The sequence below is a fragment of the Odocoileus virginianus genome, chromosome 33 (assembly GCF_023699985.2).
Source record: "Odocoileus virginianus isolate 20LAN1187 ecotype Illinois chromosome 33, Ovbor_1.2, whole genome shotgun sequence".
Lineage (NCBI taxonomy): Eukaryota > Metazoa > Chordata > Mammalia > Artiodactyla > Cervidae > Odocoileus > Odocoileus virginianus.
Window position 1 is genome coordinate 35,382,508 of NC_069706.1, and position 21,668 is coordinate 35,404,175.

Genomic DNA, 21,668 nt, shown 5'->3' on the forward strand with positions numbered 1-21,668 from the left:
TTTACCTCAAGATCCCAGTCAAGTCTGGTAAATGCAAATGGAGGCGGGGCGTCCAGTAAACACACGTGCCCGGCGCTCGTCCCTCCCACTGCCCGCTGCCCTGCCCCGGGGCCTCGAGGCAGGAATCGCTGCTAAAGGCTGCCCAAGCGCGGCCAGACCTGCCTCACATGCACCCAACCTGGACTCACGCAGAAGTGGTGGTGAGGTGCCTGGCCCTGGCTTAGAGGTCCTGAAATCGAGGATTTTTGATATGAGAGATGGAGTTACAGGTGAGTGATGGCAGAACGTCTAACAGACCTTCATATAATATTTCACATACATCTGTGAAACGCACCTAGAAGAATGCCTCACATATAGGAAGTGCTCCACACATGTCTGTGAAAGAAGTAGGAAAGGAAGAAAGAGAGGAAGGGTTATAAATGAGTGATTTCAACTAAATGAGGGATTGTAGAGCAGAGGGAGGCAGAAGTAACCAAATAAGGCTTAATAAAAGAGCTGAATACAAGACAGACTATAAAGTGAGCGTTCAGAACCGGCCATCTGAACATGGCCTATGAAAAGACTTTACTTCTGAGTCATTCAAGCCTCCCTTCTGCTGCCTTTGCCTTTGACCTCTCTAAAGTCCTGTATTCAGACATACTGTGCTTCAGCCTAGCCTAATGTAATTGTTCCAACCATCCCCCCCTCCAGTGGCAAATCCCATTTCAAAACTAACACCTTTACTTCTTAATTTTTCCTTTAGATTCTAAGATGAAAGAAAAAAAGAATGAAAAGGCTTCAAGACAGAAAATGGTGGGGGAAAGTGAAATTTCCAGGACATTATTAGGAGAAACCAAACAGCATGCCAGTGGTAATGGGCAAGGCTGTGAAAATTCAGGCAATGAGGAAACGCTTAGAGAGACCTGGGAAAATAACCCAGAAACAATATTTCTGTTGTCTTCATAAACGACACAGGGGAGAATGGGAAGAGTTCTGGCAGAGCCCCTGTGCCTTCAGAAGACACAAGCCAGAAGCCCTACCAGTGTAAGGGATGTGAGGAAAGCTCTAGCCAGAGCAGACCTGGGAGTCCACAGCCAGGAGACACTCCCAAGTGGGCAAGAATAGCTTTAGTCCTGCTCATGCCTCACCATGCCCCACACGAGGGAGAGGCCACATCACTGCCTTGACTATCAGAAAACCTTCCATGCACCACCCAGAAGGTGCATCAGAGAATCCACACTAAAAAAAAAAAAAAAGCACAAAATGTAGTGACAGTGGCAAAAGCTTCATACAGAGCTCAGTACCCTCATCACCATCAGGTGATGACACAGGAGAAACCCCAGTTCTTGTGGGGAATGTGGGAAAAGCTTCAGGTAAAGCTCACGCCTGGAAGAGCACCAGAGGAACCAGCCATAGGAGGGACAGACCCTAGAGTGCAGTGTGTGTGAGGCGGCTTCCAACCTCAGCATAACCTTTGTCTGCACAGGAAAGAATCCCTGCAAATCCTGGATGTATGGCACCAGCTTACTTTTACATTACAGAATCTACCTGGGGGAGGACCCTCACCAGCATCAGGCATAGAAGAGGTCTGAGGGCAGATCTTTTACCTGAGATACCAGAAAACTCACAGGTCTCTGATGGTTCAACAAGGAAAAATCCTGCACGATTAGATTACCTTGGTCATAAACTACACTGCCCTCCAAGGGGTGAGGGGAAGGGCTGACTACGAACGGGGGTCTGTGGAGCAGAAGGACCCGCCAGAGGACGACAGGAGGACACAGGGGCAGGGAGGGGGAGTCACGGGTGAGGGGTGGGCTCTTTAGAATCCCAGGACCGGGGAGAGGATGCAGTCTCCCTGGGAGCTGGGCGGCCGGCACTGCCCTCCAGGGGCCAAGATAGCGAGGCTGAGGGGTGAATCTGATCTCAGGTGGCCTCAGCCTGCAGAGGCTTGGAGCAGGGTTTCAGCTCCTGAGGTCATGGAATGACAGAGCTGAATCCTGGCCACTAGACCAGTGGCTGGTGACAAGGCCCTGGCCCTTTGGTTTTGCAGAAAAGAATTCCTACAAAGAGGGAAAGCAGTGAAACAGTGTTTATTAGGAGGAAAGAGTACAGTACATGTGGATAGACACACAATGGGCTCAGAGAGAGTCACACCTTTGTGGTAGTTTAAATCACTATTATGGGACATTTCTTCCAGTTTTCCTTTGGTCAATCATTTTGATTTGCCTTCTTCAGAGTCCTTATTTGGTGTATCTCAAGGTCTTCCCTCATGTTCACAGGCATCTCTCAGCCAAGATGGATTCCAGCAAAGAGGCCTATAGGTAGCTTGGCATCACTCCCCTTTTAACCTCCGAGGAACTTTCTAGTCAGGAAGTCTCCTTGACATCAAAAGTGAGAAATATGTGGTCGCTTACCTTCTATCTGGGCAGGTCCCAGCTTCCTCTCTCTCGATTGTCCTGCTGTTCTCATCTTGGAGTACTGGTGCATGGGAAATGAATTTTCAAGTGCTCACCCTGGGATGGGGGGCTGCCCATCTACCTACTGCCTCAAATCCACCCCTTGCAAGAGGACTTTACAGGGGGAAGCAGAGGTAGTAAAGAATTTAAAGCAGGAAAATGAGAAAGGTAGTGTTTACACGGAGTGAAATCAGAAAATTACAAGGGAACTTTGAAGTTTCTGAGCAATTTCAAACTCAAAGGAAAAGCTATCTGACCTATAACAGGAGTGTCTGGATTTACTTGGGGTAGGGGCCAGATGCTGAGATTTTAGGCCTGCAGTGATTCCCACACCAGGATGGTGGAGAGAAGAAGGTGGATGAAGCACAGATTTACACTAGAAGGGAGTGTGAAACTAACTCTGAGCGTTTTGCTTCAGGTCCCTAAAGAAACTGCCCATTCCTGAGAGTTGGAGCGGGTTCTTCTAGGGAGGCGTGGGGCGAGGAAAGCTCTGGTCTGAACTGGGAGCTCTGGGCCGGGACAAGGAAGGGTTCTTTCCTGTACATCTAAAATGCTCATTCTAAGCTCCTGGCTTGAACAGGTTTAAGATAAAAGCATACAATTCTATGGGCCACTTATGCCTAAAACTAAGGTTTTACTTTGCCAACAAAGGTCTGTCTAGTCAAGGCTATGTTTTTTCCAGTAGTCATATATGCCTGTGAGAGTTGGACTATAAAGAAAGCTGAGCACCAAAGAATGGTTGCTTTTGAACTGTGATGTTGAAGACTCTTGAGAGTCTCTTGGACTGCAAGGAGATCCAACCAGTCCATCCTAAAGGAGATCAGTCCTGGGTGTTCATTGGAAGGTCTGATGCTGAAGCTGAAACTCCAATACTTTAGCCACCTGATGCAAAGAGCTGACTCATTTGAAAAGACCCTGATGCTGGGAAAGATTGAAGGCAGGAGAAGCAGATGACAGAGGATGAGATGGTTGGATGGCATCACCGACTCAATGGACATGAGTTTGAGTAGGCTCCGGGAGTTGGTGATGGACAGGGAGGCCTGGTGTGCTGCAGTCCATGGGGTTGCAAAGAGTCGGACACGACTGACTGAACTGAACTGAACTGAAGGTGTTTCTGCCTATCACCTTGGAAACAGTCTGAATAAAAAATTGTTTTTACCAATAAATAAGCAACTACACCAGATGAAGGAAGGAATCCACAACCCAAAGATGACTTGTCTTAGGATTAAAATACCACATAAGCAAAGCTATCTATTGTTTTCCCTTACCCCAGGATGAACAGCATGGTGTTGGATAGATAGCTGAGGCACTAACATATAAGTGTGTCTTCTCATTTCCCATTTCTCACTCTACATTTCAGCCAGTGGGTTGGAGTTGGAGAGAAATACCGAGCAAGCATCAGAAGTGTTGAGATCAAAATCCATAACCTGGTACCCCAGGAGAAAAACATCCAAATACAATGTAGAGAGTTCACTTTAAAAAATGCAAATGGAATTTTTAAAACTATACATATACATATTACCCAAAGGAAGACTTAAAGGGAAATTTCACGCAATCCATATTTTTCTTCTTTATCATGTATATGGAATCATCAGTTCTGTTGCTCAGTCGTGTCCAATTCCTTGCGACACCAAGAGTCCGGACTCCGGACTGCAGCACACCAGGCTTCCCTGTCTGTCACCAACTCCCGGAGCTTGCTCAAACTCATGTCCATCGAGTCGATGATGTCATCCAACCACCTCATCCTCTGTCATTCCCTTCTCCTCCAGCCTTCAATCTTTTCCAGCATCAGGGTCTTTTCAAAGGAGTCAGTTTTTCCGCATCAGTTGGCCAAAGTATTGGAGTTTCAGCTTCAGTATCAGTCCTTCCAGTGAATATTCAGGACTGATTTCTTTTAGGATTGATGGTTTGATCTCCTTGCAGTCCAAGAGACTCTCAAGAGTCTTCTCCAACACCACAATTCAAAAGCATCAGTTCTTCAGTGCTCAGCTTTCTTTATAGTCCAACTCTCACGTTGTAGCCACACATTCCAGGAAACAAACTCACTCAGAAGGACAATGCAGATAGTGGAGTGCAGTTTATTACACTGGCGGGCCCAAGGCAGAGTCTCCTCTTAGCCAAGGACCCCGATCAGCATTTGTGAAAATCTTTTATACCCCATGTGTACGTATCCGAACCCACCACCCCAAATTCCTTGAGACTTACATAAACTAAGGAAGGGTAAATACAATCCCAATAACCCCATCACTCATGTGCCATGTGCTCAGACAGTTAAACAATTAGCCAATATTCAATAAGCACAAGGTTACACTCCGACAGGTACAAAAAAAATTATGGCCTGTCTGGAGGAAGGGGTGATTAGTGTATGTGTTCTCTTAGGCGATGAGTAACCTGGATATGATCTTCATGATTCCCCTGTCTGTAGGGGGTCTTATCCTTCTGTTGTCGTTTCCATAGACACTAGACACAGTTCAGAGTCCATTGGAGAGGTGGCCGAGTATGATCAGCATGGACAGGCCTGAGATGGAGTCCAGGCCCTAGGAATTCCTTCTTCACTCACATCCATACGTGACTACTAGAAAAACCATAGCTTTGATTAGACAGACCTTTGTTGCAAAGTAGTGTCTCTGCATTTTAATATGCTGTCTAGGTTGGTCATAGCTTTTCTTCCAAGGAGCAAGTATCTTTTAATCTCATGGCTGCAGTCACCATCTGCAGTGATTTTGGAGCCCAAGAAAATAAAGTCTGTCACTGTTTCCATTGTTTCCCCATCTATTTGCCATGAAGTGATGGGACCAGATGCCATGATCTTCCTTTTTTGAATGTTGAGTTTTAAGCCAGCTTTTTCACTCTCTTTCACTTTCATCAAGAGGCTCTTTAGTTCTTCTTCACTTTCTGCTGTAAGGGTGGTGTCACAAGGTTATTGATATTTCTACTAGCAATCTTGATTCCAGCTTATGCTTCATCCAGTTCGGCACTTTGCATGATGTACTCTGCATATAAGTTAAATAAGCAGGGTGACAATATTCAGCCTTGACGTACTCCTTTCCTAATTTGGAACCAGTCTGTTGTTCCATGTCTAGTTCTAACTGTTGATTCTTGACCTATATATAGATTTCTCAGGAGGCAGGTAAAGTGGCCTGGTATTCCCATCTCTTGAAGAATTTTCCAGGTTGTTGTGATCTACACAGTCAAAGGCTTTGGCATAATCAATATAAGAACTAGATGTTTTTCTGGAATTCTCTTGCCTTTTCTATGATCCAATGGATGTTGGCAATTTGACCTCTGGTTCTTCTGCCTTTTCTAAATCCAGCTTGAACATCTGAAAGTTCATGGTTCAGGTACTGTTGAAGGCTGACTTGGAGAATTTTGAGCATTACCTTACTAGCGTGTGAGATGAGTGCAATTGTGCAGTAGTTTGAACATTCTTTGAACATCTGGAATCATAAAAAAGATTAATTAGTCCTATCAATTACAATTAATTGCCACTAAGTCTTCTCTTTCTTTAAACAACAGCATTAAGTAGAAAAGTCAATTCTGGATAACATAATATCAGATGAATATTTTTATGCTAAATAGCATACGTGTGTATTATTCATTATATTCAATTTTTTATTTTTTTATTTTTTTGCCTAGTCCAGGGTCGGTCTCTAAAAAGTCACTCTGGATTCCCAAAAGGAGGGTTTAAAAATACCCAGCTACACAAGGGTTCACCCGTAGAGATTTTGTTAACAATCAGTGGGAAAGGAAAGTACTTGGTGTAAGCATTTTTGAGTCCCCTAGCCTATTCTTATAGGAGATTACCGACCTCCAGGGAATGAGAGAACAGGTCGGGGCGGGACCTGGAAATCACGTGGCGTGGACCACTCCATCTGCGGCGGTTCATTGGCTCCGACCAGGAGCGCATAGCGCGAGGAGACATGAGTGCCCCGCCCCCTTACTCGCACACGCCCCCGCGACCCGCCCCAGCGCTTTCCCCGACCAGAGAGTTGCGAATCCTCCGAGGTTCCTAGAAGGTACTCGGGCGGGGACGCTCTGCTCGGCCTGCGCTAGTGATCGGGCGACAGGCTCAGGGATCTTCCGCATGGAGCCCTCAGGTGGAGGTTGGCCGAGGTTCCGAGTCTAATTCCGAGTCTGGCCTGGTACCTCCATAATGGAGGCCAGCTCCATGGCAGCCGCAGGTGCATCCTGAGGACTTCCTGGAGGAGGAGGCGCGGCGGGGGTCGGAGGCGCGGAGGTTTGGGGAAAAAAGAGCTAGTGTGATGGGCGGAGTGGGGTGCCAGGGGAAGCCACGGTGGCCCCGCCACAAGTGTGAGGGCTGGAGAGACAACCCCCTTTCCCTCGAATCCCGTGCCCCCCACGCTTCCCCAAACCCCCGGTCTTCAGGGCATTTACCGAGAGGCTTCCTGAAGACGCCAGCCTCTGAGTATCGTGTCAGGTCTTTTGGCTTTAGAGAAGTACAGAGACCGATGAACGAATGGCTGGTTAATACTGTTGCTTGCTTTGGCTTTGTGTTAGTCGCTCAGTCCTGTCCGACTCTTCGCGACCCGCATGGACTGTGGCCCACCAGGCTTCTCTGTACGTAGAATTCTCCAGGCAAGAATACTGGAGTGTGGAACTTCCCTGGTGGTCCAGTGGCTAAGGCCCTGCGCTCCCAATGCAGGGGGCCTGGGCTTGATCCCAGGTCAGGGCTTGATCCCAGATCACGCATGCTGCAACTAAGACCCTGGACAGCCAAATAAATACACATTAAAAAAGAAGAAGAATGGGTAGCTATTCCCTTCTCTAGGGGAATCATGCATCCAGGGATCCAACCCAGATCTCCTGCATTGCAGATTTTGTTATAAATTGAATTATGGATTCTGACTTCCAAGTGCACGGTGCTCACAGCAGGTAATCTACTTTAGATAGTGAAAGGGTCGGTATCTCTTCCCCAGCCTTGGAGCTATTGATCACAAGTGCTTCCTTGTTTAAGAGGCAAGAGGGCTTACGAACATTGTTTTTAAAGAAGGAGAACAGCACGTGACAGACTTTCTTAAAAATGCACTTACATAAAAGAAGGTTTGCCAGTGGCCAGAAAGGCACACGAAGAAAGTGGAAATCCTCTGTATCTCATCATTTGTGTACTCCCTGAGAGAAACAACACTAGATTTATTATGTTAAAGAACCAAAGTGGAGGCCATAGTTTAAGTATACCCCCAGGCAAACTACCCAGACCTGCAGAACCAAAACTTTAACTGTCCTAATTTCCCATGAAGAGCTGGCTCTGTCCTTAAAGGAAACTTAAGCTTTCTTCATGTCTGGGTAACCTTGCAGTTTCCTAGCAGCTACAAACAAGTAAACTTGTATGGTGGTACTCTTCTGAAAGGACCATCAGTTCTAGTAACCAGTCCCAATAGAAAACAGTGTACTTCCTGATTCCTGTGCATAGGAGGAAAATAATTTTCTCTCTCCCCTTCTGAATACTTAGTCAGATTCCTGCAATTAAAAAAAATGAAAACAAACAAGTTTCTTAACATGTATACCTCATGTAAGAGGTTTCCCAGGTGGCACAGTGATAAAGAATCCACGTGCCAGTGCAGGAGATGCAAGAGATATGGGTTCAAATCTTGGGTCAATATTCTTGCTTGGAAAATTCCATGGACAGAGGAGCCTGGCGGGCTACAGTTCATGGGATCACAAAGAGTCGGAAACACCTGCATATGCATGCACACTTACCTTGTATAAACATGGAGATTCCCAAGGAAAAATGATTAACCCCTAAGATGGCTTAGAATTCAGGTCTAACTGCAATCTTTATAGGGAAGGGGGTTGTTTAGTTGCTAAGTTGTGTCTCTTAAGGCTGTCTTGAAAGTCATGACTCTTCAGACCCTATGGACCGTAGCCCGCCAGGCTCCTCTGTCCATGAGATTTCTCTGGCAAGAATACTGGAGTGGGTTGCCACTTCCTTCTCCAAGGGATGTTCTTAACTCAGGGATTGAATCCACGTCTCCTGCATTGCAGGTGGATTCTTTACCACTGAGCCACAGGGGAAGTCCTAGGACAAGGGGAGGGAGGTTCTATACCTGGAAGAGGCTGAAACTGCAGTTAGGTTAAGTATTAGGTGTCGGTTTGCTGACATGGGGCTTAGCACAAGTGAGTCCACATGGCTTGTGAGATCTTAGTTCCCCCAACTAGGGAGTGAACCTGATCCCCAACAAGGAAAGCACTGAATCCTAACCACCAGACCACCAGGGAATTCTCCTTCCCCCCCCCCCACCTTTTTTTTTTTTAAACAGCTGTTTTAAAGTGCCTGCAGCTCAAAATAATCAGTTTTCCAAAGTGGTATATTAGGGAGAGGCTTATTCTGCTACCTATTTACGTGTTTTATAAACTGAAGGGTAAATGCGGAGAACTTAACTTCTTAAGACTTTCCATTTTGAAGCCTCCTTGTTCGCGGTTTGGTTTTCACTCCATAAACTGTTCATATCAAGTAAAGTCCTCTGAATTTTCTTTTGACAACAGCTGTGCCTGCTCAGTCGCTCAGTTGGTGTCCAACTCTTTGAGACCCCATGGACCCTGCCAGGCTTCTCTCTGTCCATGGAATATTCCAGACAACAAAACTGGAGTAGGTTGCCATTTCCTCCTCCAGGGGATCTTCCCAACCCAGGGATCAAACCAGAGTCTCCTGCATCTCTTCCATTGCGGGTGGATTCTTTATCACTTGAGCCACCTGGGAAGTCCCTTTGACAACAGTTAGCTCTTTATATATCATATTTAGCCTAAAATCTCTGATAACTTCCCTAAAATCATTGTTACACTCTCTGAGCTGATTCTGTGTGACGCAGACATAACCTAAGACCGCCCAAATGAGAGCAGGCAAAGGCTCTTCATGCAGAGCTTGCTATACTAAGGGAACTGGCCACCATCAGGTGTTTGGAGAGACTCAAAAGCAAGCAGGAGAAGCTTTAGAGTGGAAAAAAGGGAAAACTCAACGATGCTGAGTTTTGAGGAGATTGGCTTGGAAAAGCTGGAGGCAGGTTAAGTAAAAGAAGGATTCCCCTCCACCAGGCCTCAGGGAACGAGCAAGTAAGGGAACCTGTTCTTTGTTCTTGCTCCCGGCTGCTGCAGTAGGGGCCCAATAAAACCTTGCTTGGAAAAAAAAAAAACAGGGCAGGACATCCTATGTGATTTGGTAGGGGAGCACACCTGACTCTCTGCTGGTCCTGGATGGAAGAGGGGGATACATGTTAGGGACAAGTTCACACTTGCCACCCAAGTCCTGATTGGGGGCCTGTTGCTGGATTGCTTCTGGTTTGGGTTCCAGGCCAGAGCTACAGGTTGCAGGTTAGAGTTCTGTTTTTTCTAACAGTCTGGTCCCTTGATATATTGAGTCTCTCATTGAGGTGCTGAAGAATATATTCTAGAGAGAGGGAGAGGGCAGAGGCGCAGGTTTCCTAGGATAAAAATTGGAAATTGATCTAGCATCAGAAATTCCTAAGACCATTCTAGCGATTGCTTTCATTGTAATCCCACATTCCAACACCAAACACTGTGATTTTGTACTATCTGAGGTTTGTTGGCCCCATTGGCATTCCCTGTCTAAAGTCTGTCTAGTGAGAGAGCTTCAATTCAGGGCCGAACTTAATTGTTTTCTTTTTCTCTCCAGCTTAGCCTGATGGCCAGGATCCAGCCCCATCTCAGAGACCAGGCCATGGAAGCCATGTTCCTGCCAGTCCCATGGAAGGTGAGCAGGGTTCCCCCCGCCTCCACTTCCTTGGTGTAGTCTCAGCGGCCAGGCAGTGGTTTTCGCATGACCACTGGGGTTGAGCCATCTTTATCAGCTGGGAGGTGTTTCTTTCTTGGAGGATTTGATGTACAGAGCTTGAACTCTGGAGTCAGACAGGTTCAAATCCAGGTTCTGTTTGAGACGTGTCACCTCATCTCTCTGGGGCACAGTTTCCTTAGTCTGTAAAATGGGGTCATGACAGTAGCTGTCATGTGAGCATTCAGGGAAGTGAGGCTCATGGAGTGCTTGGCAGAGGACCCAGTGATGTCTCGAGCGCCCTGGAGGTTTTAGCTGCCGTCACCGCAGTTGCTCCATGTTTGTGGCAGTGAGCATTCCTGGGCACCTCGTGTACCAGGTAGTTCTGTCCTTTGTGCCGGGAGAGAGACTCTCACCCTAAGGAGTTTAGAAGCCGTTTAGGGAAGGGGATATGGAAACAAGCTCATAGCATTCTGATCCGTTGCATTAAAAGGTACGGTAGAAATTTAGGTACTGAATTGGCAACCAGAGGGAGGGTGATCGTGAGAAGTCGAGTTGAAAAGTCAGTGACAAGTTAGGAGACACATGAGGAAGCCATTGTGACAGTTTGCAAAGACCAGTCCTGGACAGGAGGGAGTTCAGGGGGCAGCAGTTTGACCCCACTGGCCCAGCGTGTCCACATTTGCTGCGGGAACACAGAGCTCTGCCTGCCTTTCTCGTGTCATCTCCCGCCTTCCCTGAAACCAGAGGACCTGCACATGGGGATGTGAATGCTCCCCCCACCCCAACCCCCCCCACCCTTGTGTATCCTGTTCTCCCCGCCCACAGGGAAACTTACCTCTGCCTGTGTTAACACTCAGCTCAAAAATCATCGTTTCTGTGAAATCTCTGATTTTCTGCGGTAACTGTATTGCTCTCCCCTGTGTTCGCACATGGGCAGAGGGCTGGCATGAGGCTCAGAAGGACACTCCAGGGGAGCTGTGAAGACTAAAGTCAGAGGGGGGTTTGTGGGGTGACTGCAGATGTCTGTGTAGGTTTCCTTTACACAACTGGCCCAGTTAGGGGCAGAGAGAGAGTGGGAACAGAGGAAGGCAGACACGGGAGCACCTCTGTAAAGACAGGAACAGCGTGTGCATCCTTGCTGGCCTTGGGGAGAGAGGCAGGGAGGAGTGCGTGCCTGGGGAGGACTCAGCTGCTTCTCTGCTTCCTCTCTTCACCTCTGCCCTCAGGCACATGGGATGTCTCTGCACATGGAGCAGTTCTGACACCAGCTGGGTGCCCCACGATTTGACTCAGTTCTGACACTATCTGAATGACCGCAGCAGAGACCAAACGGCCAGAGAAGCCTCACACACTGACCATGTGTCCCTCTAGAGAGAACATATGTGACTCTAGTGCAGAAGAAAGAACATGCATGGCCTGAGGGTCTGAACTTGAGTTGAGCCTTGAGTCTACTAATTAACTGGATGAGCCTTGCCTGCAGGACAACAATAATACTGTAGCCCGCAGAACTGTGATAAGAACTGCAGCTGTAATGAGTCTCTGTTTCCAGGGGTTGCTGTCCTTTGAGGACGTGGCTCTGTACTTCACCAGGGAAGAGTGGGACACGCTGGACTGGGCTCAGAAGGCCCTCTACAGGGACGTGATGCTAGACAACTACAGACACATCATCTCCTTGGGTAATGAGTCGGCTTAAGATTTGATTTTGAGTGTCTATGCAAGTCCTCAGTTTCTTACGTGCAATGCCCAAAGCAGAAAAAGCTCTGAAAGCCAGTTTTTTCATAACTCATTTGGCTGTAAGACTCAACCTGAAGTCATCAGTTGGTTAAACCTGATTTTATCCTGTAGGAAGCTATTTATCATCCTTTTTCTCATTTGGTCTCCAAATATATATACATACACAGATACATATATATATGGCATCATAAATATCAGAGTGTTTGTTTAAGGTTTCAGCTCAACCCCTGTTGAAGGTGGTACATAATAGAAACTATACCCACACTCAGTCACCTTTCTGAAATCTGGAAAAATTTTGAGTCCTGAAACAAATCAGGCCTCAAAGTTTTCAAGTATGGGATTGTGGATAATGAGTAGTTTCCTTTTGTTTTAGAGTTTGAAGACATTCATCCCCCAGCCTGAATCCTCCACATCTGTAAGACCTCTAGGAGTTGAAAAGACTGTGGCCCATGCAGATTGCAAAGTCTACCCTCTTCCTCTCTTGGAAAGTCTTTTTCTTTCTTCTGTCTGAAAATGGTTTCCTTCTTTGCTTACACCATCACCCGGTGCCCAGGAGATGATTCTTCACTGACTTCACTTCTGTACCTCCTCAGCTTCCACCTTCCTGGGAGCCCACCCTCGTCTTATTCAATGCAGAGTCTCCTACAGAGGGAGGTTCCTTGATGGATTTTCTTTCTGGGACATGTTTGACCCCGTGCTGACACTCTTGGCAGATTCTTGACCACCTTTGTGGGATTGTCTGCCCACCACTGGATGCTTTAATGCTTATTTTTGTTGGCTCCCAGACAGCCGTGTGATCACGTGATCACAAGTGTCGCCAACCAGTTCACTTAAAACCATTGTTCTTCACTAGTACAGTATTGAGTAAGTTACATGAGATATTCATCATTTTTATTATGAAATAGGCTGTGTGTTAGACAATTTTGCCCAACTGCAGGCTAATGTAACCGTTCTTGGCATTTTTAAGGTAGGTAAGGCTAAGCTATGATGTTCAGTAGTTTAGGTGTATTAAATGCATTTCTAACTTACAATATTTTCAACATATGATGGATTTATGAAGGATGAATTTATTGGGAATTTTCAACATATGATGGATTTATGAAGGATGGATTTATTGGGAAGTTACCCTGTTGTAAATGGGCTTCCTTTATAGCTCAGTTGGTAAAGAATCTGCCTGCAATGCAGGAGACCCCGGTCTGATTCCTGGGTCAGGAAGATCCACTGGGGAAGGGATAGGCTACCCATTCCAGTATTCTTGGGCTTCCCTTGTGGCTCAGCTGGTAAAGAAGCTGCCTGCAATGTGGGAGACCTGGGTTCAATCCCTGGGTTGGGAAGATCCCCTGGAGAAGGGAAAGGCTACCCACTCCAGTATTCTGGCCTGGAGAATTCCATGGACTACACAGTCCATGGGTTCACAAAGAGTCAGACACGACTGAGTGACTTTCACTTACCCTGTCGTAAGAAGAGGATGATCTGTGTATATACACACTCACACATGTAGTTTTTTGGGGGGAAGGTGCTCCAGGTCTTAGTTGCGGCATGAAAGATCTTTCGTTGAAGCACACAGACTCTCTAGTTATGGTTCACAGGCTTAGCTGCTCTGTGGCATGTGGGGTCTTAGTTCCCTGACCAGGAATGGAAACCTGTGTGCCCTGAATTGCAAGGCAGATTCTTAACCACTGGACCACCAGGAAAGTTCCCAACACACATAATTTTTAAAAACAAATTCAGATCATAATTTACATGGACTTTGAATCATGCTACATGTGAGTTTTGTGTTCTGCTTTAAAATACCTGGGGAGCCTTTTCCTGTTTTAAGAAATGTCCTTTGAACTCATGGATTTTCAATATTAGCCTAATATTCTGCCTTCATCATATCTGGCTACACTTTAATCCTTCCCCTGTTGACATTTGCTTTATTTCCAGTTTGCACTGTTATGATTCTGCTGAACATCTGTGGTGCATTAACCTTTGCCCATTAACCTTTGTCCTCATTTCCCTTAGGCTCTATTCCTAAGAGTGAAATGACCATATCCACGAGTGTGAATATTGTTCAGGCTTTCAAGCAAGATGCTGAACTTTCGCAAAGATGGTGCCAATTCCTCTCCTCAGATAATCCTTCTGATTATTGTCCTGATCTCTGCTTGTCGCTGCAGCCCTGCCACCCAGACCCCCAGGGGTAGACTGAGCTCTGGGACCTCTCCTGCCACTCGCTAACCACCACATCCCATTTACTTCCCCACGAGTAGGATTTCAGTTTCCCAAACCTGAGGTGATCTGTCAGCTGGAACAGTGGGAAGAGCCATGGATCCTGGATCTGCCGAGAGCGGGGACTAGGAAGGCTTCCGGTAGTGCCTGCCCAGGTGGGTGAGGAGCAGACCTGGCCCCTGGGGGTCACGCAGAGTTGGGGACACCATCCAGGAGGCCCGCCTGCACCTGGATACCAAACCCGGAGTCTGGGTTGTGTTCTCCTGCTCATCCATCCCTACTGCCCACTGCTGGTGGTGGCTATGATCATTGCCCCTGTTCCCCGGAGATAATCCCCAGCTGGGACTGGATTTCAAGTCTGCAAAGCTCATCCTCTTTATCCTGCAATAACGCTCATCCTATTTCTACTGGAGGCAGGCTGGTGCTTTCTGACAGCTCTTGGGCCATTCTAGAGACTCCTTTTTTCTACCTTCATCACTTACCCTTTTTCTGTACCTTCTCTTGTTCCCTTGCTCTCATTCTGTTTTCCACATCCCCTTGGTGTTTCTTTTCCTGCCTTTTCCTACTTACTGTGTCCTGATGGCTGCTTCTTTCTACCCTTTACCACATCCCCCCGCTCCTTGGATTCTCAGCCTCAGCTCTGTTGATGTTTTGGGCTGTTCGATCCTGGGCCTCACAGGATGTCAAGCAGCATCATTGGCCTCCACCTGCTCCATTCCGGCAGCACCGCCCCTGGTGGAGAATCATTGCTCTGTCCCATTGGCTTCTGTGCTGTTTCTCAGGTTCCTTTTCTTTTCTCTCTGACACACTGCCTCCATTTTAAAGCAGTCGTTTCTCCCAGAATTGTGAAAAACATGCTTCTCTAGAAAGTACAAGATGCTCCCTCTCTCCTACAGCTATGTGACCCTGCTGGGTACCAACAGGAAGCTGTTTTCCCCACTAGTGGAGAAGGGTGTGTTCAGTTCTCACGTTCTCTGACACACACTCGTGTGCATGTGTTAGTTGGTTAGTTCATGATGTCAAGAGCTCTTTCTGATATGAAAGCTGAGGGACCTATGAAAATCAGAGTACTGGCTCTTTAATATGGTGATGGAACCAGGTGAGCACCTCTTAGCCTCGTTTGAGTCTCTCATATCACAAACAGTTGCTTCTTTCCTTTTCTTCTGTGGTAGTCGGGTAATTTGCACATTCTTTTGATTTGGCTAGATTTGGAAACCAGATTCCATTTGAAAGAGCTCGCTCCAAAGGAGAACACTTCTGAAGATTTAATGTTATGGAAGATGTCCGCAGTAAAGCAGAAAACAGCCAAGGAGCCTTCAGAAGAGTTATGTGAATATAATGAATTTGTGGACATTTACGGATTTTCACTCCCTGCTACTGGTGATGAGTGCTGTAAGGACTTCCTTCAAAGCCTTAACCTTATTCACAGTTGGAGAGCTCAGACAAGGACACAGCAGGGCAAATATGATGAGTACGGAAAACCCTACCATCAGAGATCACGGCTTTTGAGGCATAAGAGAACTCTGACAAACACAAAATCTTATGAATGCCACGAATGTGGAAGAGCCTTCCGGCGGCAGGCAAATTTTGTTCGACATCAAAGACTTCACAGTTCAGAGAATCCCTTTGAGTGTGACATATGTGGGCAGGCCTTCAAACAGAAGTCCATTCTGATCGACCACAAACAGTGTCACTCACAAAAAAAGCCATATAAATGTCACGACTGTGGAAAATGTTTCCGTCAGATGGCATATCTTGTCGAACATAAGAGGATCCATACCAAAGAAAAACCCTATAAGTGCAGCAGATGTGAAAGAACGTTTAGTCAGAATTCAACGCTTATTCGACATCAGTTAATCCACAGTGGAGAGAAACCCCACAAGTGCACTATATGTGGAAAAGCCTTTGGCCGGCACTCAACCCTTATGAGCCATCAACAGATTCACAGTAAACAGAATGCTCACAAATGCAGTGAATGTGGAGAATCCTTTGGTCGGAATGTCGATCTCATTCAGCATCAAAGGATCCACACGAAGGAGGAATTCTTTGAGTGTAGAGAGTGTGGGAAAACCTTTAGCTTTAAGGCAAATCTTCATCGACATGAGGTCATTCATACTGGAGAGAGACCCTACAGATGTGACAAATGTGGAAAGTCTTTCAGTTGGCGCACAAGCTTTATTAAGCATCAGGGTACCCACAGAGAGCGGGTATCTGCATGATATTAACTGGAAAAGCTACCAATTTAAAGCCCAGAACTTAACCACTATGGCAAGTATGTATAACCTGATTGTTTCATGAAAATTAATAAACAAGAACTGGTTTTTCTATGGGGACCCTCTCTTCATAGCCAACCTTCTGGCTGCAGTAATTAATAGAGGACTTCTTGGTGGTCCAAGGGTTAAGACTCCATGCTTTCACTGCAGGAGGTACAGGTTTGATCCCTGGTCCCCCTGGCCAGGAAAGTTCCACATACCACGTGGTGCTTCCTAGGTGGCTCAGAAGTAAATAATCCACCAGCCAATGCAGGAAACGCAGGTTTGATCCCTGGGTGGGGAAGATCCCCTGGAGAAGGAAATGGAAACCCACTCCAATATTCTTGCCTGGGAAATTCTTGCTATAGTTCATAGGGTCGCAAACAGTTAGACATGATTTAGTGACTGAACAACAAAGGTATCTATTTATACATTTATACTTATATAAATTTCTAAGGCCTGTTTGTGTATATATATACACACACACACACATATATATATACATATGTCCACAATCCCTTTTTTTTTTTAATTGTTTTGTTATGATCCATTTGGTTACCAAACCTGAGATGACCTGAATTTATTTGCTGGTGAAATAAAGACTGTGTACCCCCATTAGTGTACACATTCACACATTTTGTTCCAATGTGTTCAGTTATGAAGTGCTGGCTTCCCTGGCAGTTCATCTGGTAAAGAATTCACCTGCAATGCAGAAGACCCTGGTTCAATTCCTGGGTCGGGAAGATCCCCTTGAGAAGGGCTAGGCTCCCCACTCCAGCATTCTTGGGCTTCCCTGACGGCTCAGACTGTGAAGAATCCACCTGCAATGTGGAAGACTGTGTTCGGTCCCTGGGTGGGGAAGATCACTTGGAGGAGGGCATGGCAACCCACTCCGGGATTCTGGAGAATTCCCCATGGCCAGAAGAGCATGGTGGGCTACAGTCCATGGAGTTGCAAAAAGTCAGATACAACTGAGCAACTACCCACAGTGCAGCACATGGAGTATGAGTGCAAACCCCTAAGCAGTTTTATGTAAAATACCTTACTTTTCTACAAACCAAAAAATTCTGATTTTTGAAACATTTATGCCCCAAGGATCAAGGATCTGGGGCTTTGAGAGAGGCACATGTCATATCAGTGAAGAGTAGCTTCAGTACAACCATTGGATTGACAATAAATAACATCCCCGCTTCAAGAGCTTTCTTTCCGAATGCCAAGCAGAAGCCCTGATAAGACAAAAAGTAAAAGGCAGCTTGGTTTCCTGATGGCAGCTCTGCACAGGTAAGAACCAATCCGGAAATCGGCAATATACCCAGTTCAGTTCAGTCACTCAGACTTGTCCATCTCTTTGGACTGCAGCACGCCATGCTTCCCTGTCCATCACCAACTCCTGGAGCTTGCTCAAACTCATGTCCATCGAGTCGGTGATGCCCTCCAGCCACCTCATACTCTGTCATCCCCTTCTCCTGCCTTCAATCTTTCCCAGCATCAGGGTCTGTTCCAAGGAGTAAGTTCTTCCCATCAGGTGGCCAAAGTATTGGAGTTTCAGCTTCAGCATCAGTTCGTCCAATTAATATTCAGGACTGATTTCCTTTAGGATTGACTGGTTAAATCTCCTTGCAGTCCAAGAGACTCTCAGGAGTCTTCTCCAACACCACAGTTCAAAAGCATCAATTCTTCAGCTCCATCAGTATGGATGTCCAACTCTCAGATGCATACATGACTGCTGGAAAAACCATAGCCTTGACTAGATGGACCTTTGTTGGCAAAGTAATGTCTCTGCTTTTTAATATGCTGTCTAGGTTGGTCATAGCTTTTCTTCCAAGGAGCAAGTATCTTTTAATCTCATGGCTGCAGTCACCATCTGCAGTGATTTTGGAGCCCAAGAAAATAAAGTCTGTCACTGTTTCCATTGTTTCCCCATCTATTTGCCATGAAGTGATGGGACCAGATGCCATGATCTTTCTTTTTTGAATGTTGAGTTTTAAGCCAGCTTTTTCACTCTCTTTCACTTTCATCAAGAGGCTCTTCAGTTCCTCTTCATTTTCTGCCAAGGATGGTGTCATCTGTATATCTGAGGTTATTGATATTTCTCCCAGCAATCTTGATTCCAGCTTGTGCTTCATCTAGCCTGACACTTCACATGATGTACTCGGCATGTAAGTTAAATAAGCAGGGTTACAATATATAGCCTTGACGTACTCCTTTCCCAGTTTGGAACCAGTCTGTTGTTCCATGTCCAGTTGTAACTGTTGCTTCTTGACATGCACACAGATTTCTCAAGAGGCAGGTAAGGTGGTCTCATATTCCCATCTCTATGGGAATCTACCCTGAGGAAGAGCCAATTACAGGCAACAGGCTTCACTATAGGAGAATAGCTACTTAAGGCTATTCCTTAGGCTGTGACCAAAAGCTAAGCCATACAGTCTGGCAAGTGGGCCTCGGACAATTAAAAATTATTAAAATAAACCCTTTGCTCACCAAAATGAATCCAGTGTGGGTTCTGAAGGAGACAGGATGCCAAGACAGATGCTTTCGTCTGATCATTCGAAGTGGCAATGTGATCTCTACTCACCAAGATGAATGGCCACAGAGGCCCCCCCAAGCCATGTTGTCATCATCTGCCAACGATGCCACATCCACTGTGACACCTGATGGGGCAATAATGGTTACCACAGACTGTTCAGAATCCTGCCGGAAGTTAAGCTTGTGAGAAGCAAGGGCTCACAGACTCCACCTCCCCAACCCCAGCGCACTGCCCGGTCAGAAGTGAGGATGTAGTTAGGAGGGTAGTGGGAAGGCACAAACTCTGTCCCTTCAGTCCCCACCCCTGAGGCCCCCAACAGGGCCTTCCCTTGTCCCTCTGTGCCATTGCCTTTGAGACCCTGAAGTTCTAAGCAGGACTTCGGATCTTCCAGAATAGGGCTCAGAAATGTATAAACAAAGATGGGCTAAGACAGTAGATGTTAATGACTTTATAACTCCTCCCCCAGCTCCAATCAGGTCTTCTATCACTTTGTTAACAAAAATCTAGATTTACCATCTTGCCGGACGCTGTGCTAGGGCCTACAGGAAAATACAAAGAGTAACAAGATCCCAACTGTTCTGAACTGTGTGCCCCGCACACAAAGTCCATGCACTGTACGCCCTACCCCCGTGTGACCGTTTACGGCAATAGAGCCCTTGAGGTGATTAAGGTTAAATGAGGTCATGAGTTTAGGTTCCTCAAGGTTAAGACTAGTATCCTTTTAAGAAGAGAAAAGAGACACTGGGAGTGCAGGGGCATGGAAACAGGAAAGGCCACAGTGAGAAGTCAGCATCAGGCAAGCCCTGGGGTGAGATCTCTGAGAAACCCACCCCATGGACATCTCAGGACGTCTTGTCTTCAACGCCTTTCCTAATAGAACTCAAAATTCAGAGTAAGTCAAAGCACTAAGTTGGGCTGGAAGTTGGGGAGGGAAACGTGGAAGAGAAACACATCCTGCTGGGGGTACTAACTACACAGCTCCTCAGGGAACCGAAGGCCAGCAGCTACCACACGCCTGTAGGACAAACAGGACTGGTTTTCCGGAAGGATTAGCGGAAGCGCGTCACAGTCCCGCCCCCCCCCCCCCAAGCTCTACCCCCATAGGTGTTCTCTAGGAATCTAGGAGGTCTTGCGGTCTCTGTGGTTCCTCTATAAATTGAGAGAATTTAACAACCTCCTCCTCAGTCTGAGGAACACCTAGAAGCAGGTCCTCACTAGTGAGAAAGAAGTGAGGAATTGATGGGGTGGAAGGTGCAGCTCATAAGTTTTGAGAACTATTAATAGCACATGGTACCTGCTTCTAATGGCTCCTTCTACAGGGAAAGGACAGAAAGCTGGTGCCCTGGACCTGGTCACACTCAAATGGCTCTGATACTTCTCTGCAGAAAAACGAAAAACCTTTGACAGAATCAGTCAGAGTCTTCCTCCCTGCCCAAGCGCTGTGGCAAACATTTCTGTAGAATTCAACCTATGTGCTCCATGCACTCATTTACTGCTGTAGTTGGAATGCAGGTTCTACTGTCCTAGTCCAGATTGTTCTAACTTGCCCCAAACTGACCAAACAAAATATGGTGGTCTGTTTCCCTTCGCTTTTGGAGCTTTGCAAGGTAAGATGATGGATGTGATGACTGAGTAGCAGCAAAAAAAAACTTCACCAACATTCAAGTCATAAAACTCTTTTTTAAGTTTCTTCTGCAACTACGAGATGTACGACTGCAGATTGGCACAGTTTTCAGCTCACTAAGGAGTTTCTGGCAATCAGAGGTGTTTTTAAAGGGAAGACGCTGCCTCGGGATGCAATGAACCCATCAGTGGAAGGGTTTCATGCAGAAAGGAAGCTGCCAGGAAGTGTTCTCTCCAGTTCAACACAGTTATTAAGCACTTGTTGCATGCACATGTCTACAACTGAACAGTGATTCCTCCATTGTGCGGGAGGTTGACTGTGACAGTCCCATCAAACCCTTTCAAGATTCTATTAATGTTTTTACCATTTGGATCAAAACCTTTTTCATATAAACTAACAAGAAGTTTCATCACTTTGTAATGTTTAATCATGTAAGACATAGTCTAGTTTGGTGCTTAAGAACTTAGCTTTTGGAGGCAAAGTGACCATGGTTCAAATACTCATTCTGCCACTTGTTGGCTGTGTGACTTTGGACAAGGGAATTAACTACTCTGAATGTCAAGTTTTTCCCAACTGTAAAATGAGAGTGCTATTAAGTGAAACCACTGCATAATGTGAGGATTAAGTGAGGTGATCCACATAAAGCACTTAGCATGATGTTTAAAGCACGGTGGACATTAACACCAGGCTTTACTGAACTTGTCGTTCTCAATTGTCTTAAATCACTTTCAGTCTTATCACCTTTAGCTCTGTGATTCTGTTTGCAGGTGACAAGTCTCCTTAAATGCTTCCAAGGAGGCCCTCTGACACTCATACATTACGTCAAGTTGGTGGACATTTGCCCCAAGTGTCATTTTCTCTCTCCAAGCAATCAGTGGCTTTCAGCCAGAGCCATTTGATTCCACAATCATTTTCATTTTGTTCCTCAAAACTTACCCAAATTGGCGCATCCCTTCCTACCTGTACTCCCTCCCAGTTCACCAGAGTGTCTGCCACATGACTGGGACTACCAGGGTCCCACCCACCACTGGTGACACGCCCTCGCTGCCTCATGGTGAGCAACCAGTCCATTCTTATAGGACAATTCATGGCACCACACATCTCTGCCTAAAGCAGAGCCTGAGAAAGCATTCAAACCCAC

General features: G+C 46.3%; 1 protein-coding gene across 6 annotated transcripts; it reads left to right on the forward strand.

Annotated features, from left to right (window-relative positions):
* The first annotated feature begins 6,431 nt into the window (after window positions 1–6,431).
* Window positions 6,432–16,449, forward strand: ZNF789 (zinc finger protein 789). Of its 6 annotated transcripts, XM_070460352.1 has the most exons (6): window positions 6,474–6,616; window positions 8,940–9,042; window positions 10,084–10,161; window positions 11,732–11,858; window positions 14,166–14,279; window positions 15,331–16,449. In XM_070460352.1, exons 3-6 carry the CDS (start codon window positions 10,093–10,095, stop codon window positions 16,341–16,343), a joined length of 1,323 nt encoding a protein of 440 aa, XP_070316453.1. In that variant the 5' UTR covers window positions 6,474–6,616; window positions 8,940–9,042; window positions 10,084–10,092; the 3' UTR covers window positions 16,344–16,449. The 6 variants fall into 6 exon arrangements, with proteins under 6 accessions (XP_070316454.1, XP_020760982.2, XP_070316453.1 ...); XM_070460353.1 differs by lacking the exons at window positions 6,474–6,616; window positions 8,940–9,042 and adding an exon at window positions 6,432–6,451; XM_020905323.2 differs by lacking the exon at window positions 8,940–9,042 and having other exon boundaries at window positions 6,473–6,538.
* Window positions 16,450–21,668: the final 5,219 nt, after the last annotated feature.

Bases quoted from the DNA above. Each gene is read 5' to 3' on its own strand.
- ZNF789 (XM_070460353.1), top strand. From the start codon at position 10,093: ATGGCCAGGATCCAGCCCCATCTCAGAGACCAGGCCATGGAAGCCATG. The intron at 10,162-11,731 runs GTGAGCAGGGTT...CTCTGTTTCCAG, and splicing joins TCCTGCCAGTCCCATGGAAG to GGGTTGCTGTCCTTTGAGGA. The intron at 11,859-14,165 runs GTAATGAGTCGG...CCCCACGAGTAG, and splicing joins CAGACACATCATCTCCTTGG to GATTTCAGTTTCCCAAACCT.